Source organism: Trematomus bernacchii, unplaced genomic scaffold (assembly GCF_902827165.1).
Source record: "Trematomus bernacchii unplaced genomic scaffold, fTreBer1.1, whole genome shotgun sequence".
In the NCBI taxonomy this organism is placed as follows: domain Eukaryota; kingdom Metazoa; phylum Chordata; class Actinopteri; order Perciformes; family Nototheniidae; genus Trematomus; species Trematomus bernacchii.
The window spans coordinates 1,097,325-1,104,895 of record NW_022987618.1 but is presented as its reverse complement, the minus strand read 5'-3'; the positions used below and the strand labels follow the sequence as shown (position 1 = coordinate 1,104,895).

Below are 7,571 nucleotides of genomic sequence, written 5' to 3'. Positions count from 1 at the left end.
TCAGGTTCAAAAGACACAAATTGGGTTATTTACATAAACTATTCATATTGCAAATACATTTTTAACCAGGAAGGGAAGACGGACATGGATATGACCCATGTGATTTGCAATATCGAAATATATCGTATCGCAATACTTAGCATATCGTAGAATTGCAATACTATCGTATCGTGGGGAGCCTGGTGATTCCCACCCCTACCCCTTACTGACCTGAGAGTCTCCAGTCTGCAGTCTGGACTCTCCAGAAGATCTCTCAGCAGCTCCACTCCTGAATCCTGCAGAGCGTTGCCACTCAGGTTCAGATGTCTCAGATGGAATTTGGACTTCAGAGCTGAGATCAGAGCAGAACAGCTGATCTCTGACAAACTGCAGTTCCACAGTCTGAATAAAGAAAACATGATGAGGATAAAAATCAGTTTATAATCCAGTCAGATGTTCAGGTCTGAAATGTGCAGCTCATCATCACTGCGTCCTAATCAATGATCTTTCCCTGAATAACAGTGACCGTCATTCTGTTATTGAGGATCATCATTATATCAGCCTTCTGTGTATTATCTGTGAAAACACATCTAAATGATTGGGAACATAAACATTTCTATGTCAGAAAGTAAACAGTTCCAGTCTGAATAAAGAAAACATGTAAATTTAGAAAACAATGTTCCTGTTTGAAATAACTCCAGGTTTAATAATCTGTTCAGAGTTAAACAGGGTTTTAATGTCAGAGATGATGTAGAAACAATCCACTGATAATCTGGATCTTTAACTTTGATCAGATGTTTAACAACTCCTTCATCTCCCTCACAGCTCATCAGTACTGACAGCATCTCCACTGACTCATGGAGCACAGAGTGAGTCTGTGGAAGCTCAAACACTCTCCCTCACACATTCACCTTCTCTTTGTTAATCTGATCAATATGCAGTCATTAGCAAACATGGAAGAAATAACAATTAAAATGTATTTGTTCAAATTCAGAAAATCATAAACACAAACAGATCTGAATGAACTGCAGTCAGTGAACTGACCTGAGAGCCTCCAGTCTGCAGTTTGGACTCTTTAGTCCAGAACTCAGCAGCTCCACTCCTGGATCCTTCAGAGTGTTGTGACTCAGGTCCAGATCTCTCAGATGAGAGGGGTCAGACTTCAGAGCTGAGGCCACGACTTCACATTCAGTCTCTGAGAGTTCACAGTGAGTGAGTCTATAATAACACATATATTACAACATGTGTTAAAACAAGAGGAAACATTATATTAACTTGAAGCATTTGATGAAAACATATTTGACATATGTTCTGATTGAGATTTGCTGTTAGTCCATTTTATATTATATATCATAATATATTATAGTAGAGTTGAATGTGTTGTCAGTGTGATCTGACCACATGTCTGTGCTCCTGCTGTCACTGACTGTTACCAAAAGAAACATAAATTAAAAGGTCCCCTATTAGACTGTTTCTCATCAATATATTATAGGTCTCAGATATATACAAACATGTCTCTAAAGTGTTTGGCTCCAGACACCAAACAGGTCATTGCAGCATTACCCATAATCCCCTCTGTTTCAGCCCTGTTTCCAAAGTGCTGATTCTCTGTCTGTTACTTTAGATGAAAATAAGGAGCCCCTCCCCACGCCCCTCTGAGAGAGATTTGGTTACAAAGAACTCAATGGTGCTCTAGGAGGAGATTCAGGTGATAAGGTGGGGGGGGGGGGGGGGGGGGTTACCTTGGTTGCTGATTGGCTAATGGTAACACAAGCCAAAACATCATTATGACATCATCAAGTGGCCGAAATCTGATCAGCTCATTTTCAGACAGGTTTTTATAGAAATGGATCAGGAGAAAAAGAGAGAGAATCTTTGTTCCTGAAACTTTCAGAGTCTCTTTCCACAGAGGGGACACATGTTGATGAAGAAGAGACATGAAGAAGAGGGGACACATGTTGATGAAGAAGAGACATGAAGAAGAGGGGACACATGTTGATGAAGAAGAGACATGAAGAAGAGGGGACACATGTTGATGAAGAAGAGACATGAAGAAGAGGGGACACATGTTGATGTTGAAGAGACATGAAGAAGAGGGGACACGTGTTGATGAAGAAGAGACATGAAGAAGAGGGGACACATGTTGATGAAGAAGAGACATGAAGAAGAGGGGACACATGTTGATGTTGAAGAGACATGAAGAAGAGGGGACACGTGTTGATGAAGAAGAGACATGAAGAAGAGGGGACACATGTTGATGAAGAAGAGACATGAAGAAGAGGGGACACATGTTGATGTAGAAGAGACATGAAGAAGAGGGGACACATGTTGATGTAGAAGAGACATGAAGAAGAGGGGACACATGTTGATGAAGAAGAGACATGAAGAAGAGGGGACACATGTTGATGTAGAAGAGACATGAAGAAGAGGGGACACATGTTGATGTAGAAGAGACATGAAGAAGAGGGGACACATGTTGATGTAGAAGAGACATGAAGAGGAGGGGACACATGTTGATGTAGAAGAGACATGAAGAAGAGGGGACACATGTTGATGTAGAAGAGACATGAAGAAGAGGGGACACATGTTGATGAAGAAGAGACATGAAGAAGAGGGGACACATGTTGATGAAGAAGAGACATGAAGAAGAGGGGACACATGTTGATGTAGAAGAGACATGAAGAAGAGGATTTTGCATAATAGAAGACCTTTAAATAAATCACTTGACAATATTAGAGATGTACATATTTAAATGTTAATTAATATTTGGATGTGAATAATGAATGTTTAATAATAATAATAATTCATTACATTTTATTATAGTGCTTTTCCAGGTGCTCAAAGCGCTTTACAAATACACATTACACATATCAGACATGTAACATCATTACTGTGGACAATACCCAGAGAAAAGTGTTCAGGCTCCTCTGAGCATCTGAACATGTGTTGCGAACACAAACACAATTAACAAACCAATAAAGTTTCAATATTTTAAACTGAATACCATCAGATGTTCTCAGTATATCAGCATTAAGACATAACTCTGTTATTGGTGGGAAATGATATAGATCTGATTTTAAACTCCAACACATTGTGATGAAAACGTGTTTAATGATAAAGAAACTACTAGAAAGTAATAATAACATGTTTCTGTGATAACTGTAAGTCCTGCTGTGTGGTGTGATCACATGCTGAGAAACCTCTCAAGTCCTTCATGTGTTTGACATGTCGCCTCCATCACTCAATATGAAGAGAGGAACGGAACAATTTAACTATTATTATAAATAAATAGAAGAACAGTGTTGGTTTTATTTTGCTCTCAGTATTTAAACAGCAGAAATGTTATAGTGTTTATTTGAATAATTAAACTCCTGATCCATATTAGTTTATAAAGTTAATCACATCTGGACTTACTTGGCCTTCCTGCAGTTCCTCACAGCTGGAAGCAGTCTCCGTTTCCCCTCCTTTGATGTGTTGTACTGACTCAGGTCCAACTCATCCAGAACCTCCTCTGACATCTGCAGCATGTAGGCCAGAGCAGAGCAGTGGATCACAGAGAGTTCCTTCTTTGATCTGTTCTCTGACTTCAAGAACTCTGTGATCTTCTGATGTACTGAGTGGTCCTTCATCTCTGTCAGACAGTGGAAGATGTTGATGCTCCTGTCAGGAGAGATTTCATCACTGCTCATCTCCTTCAGGTTGTTGATGGCTCTCTGGATGTCTGTTTGACCCAGCAGGCCTTTGAAGAGTCTCTGGATGATTCCTGGACGCTTGTCTGTGCGACCCAGCAGGCCTCCTAACAGTCTCTGGTTGGACTCCAGAGAGAGGCCGTGGAGAAAGCGGACAAACAGGTCCAGGTGGCCATTTTTACTACTGAGGGATTTCTCCATGGCTCCCTTTAGGAAGACATCCAGGGATGGGTAATCCTGATCTCTGTTGTTACTGTTCTCATCGGGCCAGTCTCCCTGCAGGAAGGCCTTCAGTACCTCTGTGTCTCTGGTGGTGTAACAGTGGAACATGTAGACTGCAGCCAGAAACTCCTGAATGCTCAGATGAACAAAGCAGTAGACTGTTTTCTTGAAGATAACTCTCTCTCTTTTAAAGATCTCTGTACAAACTCCTGAGTGCACCAAGGCCTCGGTGACATCAAGACCACAGCGCTCCAGGTCTTCTTGGTAGAACATGATGTGTCCTTTCTCCAGATGTTCAAACGCCAGCCTCCCCAGCTTCAGAAGAAGCTCCCTGTCAGCCTCCGTCAGCTGCTGTGGACTCGTCTCATGTCCCTCTTCATACTTCTGCTTCTTCCTCTTGGTCTGGACCAGCAGGAAGTGTGAGTACATGTCAGTGAGGGTCTGGGGCAGCTCTCCTCTCTGGTCTGTAGTCAACATGTGGTCCAGAACTGCAGCAGTGATCCAGCAGAAGACTGGGATCAGACACATGATGTGGAGGCTCCTGGAGCTCTTGATGTGAGAGATGATTCTGCTGGACAGGTCTTCATCACTCGATCTCCTCCTGAAGTACTCCTCCTTCTGGGCGTCAGTGAAGCCTCGTACTTCTGTTACCCTGTCCACACACCCAGGAGGGATCTGATTGGCCGCTGCAGGTCTGGAAGTTATCCAGACGAGAGCCGAGGGAAGCAGCTTCCCCCTGATGAGGTTTGTCAGCAGCACGTTGACTGAGGACTGCTGTGAGACATCAGACACAACCTCATTGTTTCTGAAGTCCAGAGAAAGTCTGCTTTCATCCAGGCCGTCAAAGATGAGCAGCACTTTGCAGACAGCCAGCTGCTCTGCTGTGACCTTCTGTAAGGTTGGATGGAAAACATGGAGCAGCCTGAGAAGACTGTACTGCTCCCCTTTGATCAGGTTCAGCTCCCTGAAGGAGAGCGGGATCACCAGACTGACATCTTGGTTTTCCAAACCCTCGGCCCAGTCCAGAGTGAACTTCTGCACTGAGAAGGTTTTTCCAACTCCAGCGACTCCGTTGGTCAGGACCGCTCTGATGAGAGTCTGTTGGTCAGGTGAGGCTTTAAAGATGTCCTGGCACTTGATTGGAGTGTCATGGAGGGTCTCCTTCTTTGAAGCTGTCTCCAGCTGCCTCACCTCATGTTGGGTATTAACCTCTTCACTCTGACCTTGTGTGATGTAGAGCTCAGTGAAGATGCTGTTGAGGAAGGTTTCACTTTGATCAGTTCCTTCAGTCACACGTTCACATCTCCTCCTCAGACTGAGCCTATGTTCATCTAAAACCTCCTGCAGACCACTATCTGCTGAAAGAGAAGGAAACACGAGAGAATCAGGAAATGCTTTTGAGAATCTAACAATAAAACGAATAAAAATAGACTGAGTTTAAATATTTTGCAAACAGCTTAATGTCTATGCTCTACAACAGTATACCTTAGGGATGCTCCGATCGATCGGCCGTAAAATACATGAGACTTTTCTCTGTGAGCGGCAAAACAAGCTCGCCAAAATGGCTTCACCGGTCTGGCATTATTTTAAGGTGTCCGAGAAAGACAATCAAATAGCGGTATGCAACGTGTGTGTGAAGCAGAAATCCTGCAGCTCCACCCGCTGTGACGGACCGGTGAGCGGAGCAGAACACACATTAAGAGTTAGACCTAACACACTTAGCTATTTGATCTACCTCTGGAACAAGCTAAACTAGTTATAAATATATTTATTCTTCACTGTCGGGTCTCTCATTACTGGATCAGTGAGCTGAATGAGATACTGACGGGCTGTCAGGAGAGAGAGAGAGAGGAAAAGAGAGCACTTCCGCTCATTTCTCCCGTGTTATTATCCAAAGTTCATGTATACTTGAATAATGTACTTCATTTGAATGTAATAATAATGTTGGTTGTTGTTTGTGGAATATAAAAATGAGCCCCATTAACTGAGTTTTAAACATCACTTTAAATGGAAGATCCCCATAGCCCCAACCCACCATGTGATCGGCGATCGGCCGATACTGATTCCGGTGATCGCCCCCAAAAACCCTGACCGGAGCATCCCTAGTATACCTAATCCAAAACAAATGAACCAGGAAGAGGAATAAGACGCTGCATGAGTTCAGCCTCTTACCTCGTACAGAGCTGGTCTGACTGGCTGTCTGCAGTCCAGCTCTGGTTCTGGATCTTTCTCCACACTGGGGACAGGAGGGGTCTCCTGATGGAGGTCTCTGCTCCCAGTATGAGGTGATGCACTGTCTGCAGAACCAGTGTCCACAGCTGGTAGAGACTGGATCCTTCAGGACGTCCTGACACAGAGCACAGCTGGACAGCTGCTCCTCCACAGGAACACCACTCTTCCTCTTCCCTCTGTGGAGATGAACACATCCTTTATAGCACTTTACTTTAGTGGAGCTGATTCTCACCAAAGGTACAACAAGGGGGAACATTCTAGTTTGATATTTAAAAAAAGGTCTATGCAATATCCCTCTGTGATCCGGTAGATAGCTTACAATTCACATTATCATCAAACCAAAGAGCATCCTGTCTGGATTCATGACCCAGAGGAGCACAAGTTCACTGCATCTACTAAGACACACAGCTGTATTAACCTGGTGCTTTATAAACCCAACTTACAGAGAATCTGCTGTGAATTCATATCAATAAACATCTGGAAAGGATGCCTAAGTAACAACAGAATGATACTGATGTGTAAAAAGCCTGAGTTAATGCTTTGTCAGGTCTGTCTCCAACACAACGAGCATAAACATTTAAAAATGTTTGTTTTCTGAATGAGATGGGTTTGATTAAAGCTAGGCTAACATTGTAGCTGCTCCATCAGCCCTCAGAGTAACTTCATGAAGTCATAAGTACAGCAGTGTCTATATTGTTAGCACCACAGACAGTCTCTGGTTTAAACAGGTACATTAATAACCATGATTGAATATGAGCTGCTGTAGAGCTCTGTTCTCCTCTCTGATTCCCCTCAGACCGTCAGAGACCACAGGAGCACAATCTCAACACTGACAGGTTTTTGTAACAGAGCGTCACTAACTTTACACTCAAGTTGAAATGTGTCACGCTGCACGAATACGCAGGTGATATGAATTTCCCATCTTCACTTCCTCCGTGTTGCCAGGCACGGATCTGGGTCTTTGTATTGACTCTACATGTAATCTCTTGAACTCTGTTATATCTGCTAATGCTAAACTCAACCAGCTCACCAAGTTGTTAATATTATTAATAAACATCTTAAAAAGACATATCATAAACATGCCCAAGTAGTTAAATAATGTTTTGGACGATATATTTAGTTTTTAAATCAGTATATATCAAAATGTATTTAAAACCATTTTATACCACAGATACAATGATAATATAATTGCATATTGAATTATCCTCAAATAATGTTAGCTTGCTGTACTCTGCTGCGTGTTTCCTTTACAAACTGCTCACATGATATCATTAAAGAACAGTTTAATATATTAGATTACATAAACACAGAATCCTCTGCAGGTCAGGTTACAGTAGAATACCACTTTCGGGTCCCGGGGGAGCTGGCAGCGAAGCAGCCCAGAGGAAACTCTTTCTTCATTGTTTTTTGTGTATTCAGTCAAGCGGGTCAAAGTTACAAAGCACTTCA

At 42.6% G+C, this 7,571-nt stretch overlaps 1 protein-coding gene across 1 annotated transcript; it reads right to left on the bottom strand.

Moving 5' to 3' along the window:
- Nucleotides 1-215: 215 nt before the first annotated feature.
- On the bottom strand, nt 216-6,378 carry LOC117484234 (protein NLRC3-like; the record flags this gene model as incomplete). Its single annotated transcript, XM_034132698.1, has 4 exons — nt 6,063-6,378; nt 3,394-5,248; nt 1,024-1,197; nt 216-381 (listed from the first exon to the last, which is right to left on the bottom strand). Coding segments are annotated over exons 1-4 (2,511 nt in total), but the record flags the coding sequence as incomplete, so codon positions are not given.
- Between the last annotated feature and the right edge of the window lie 1,193 nt (nt 6,379-7,571).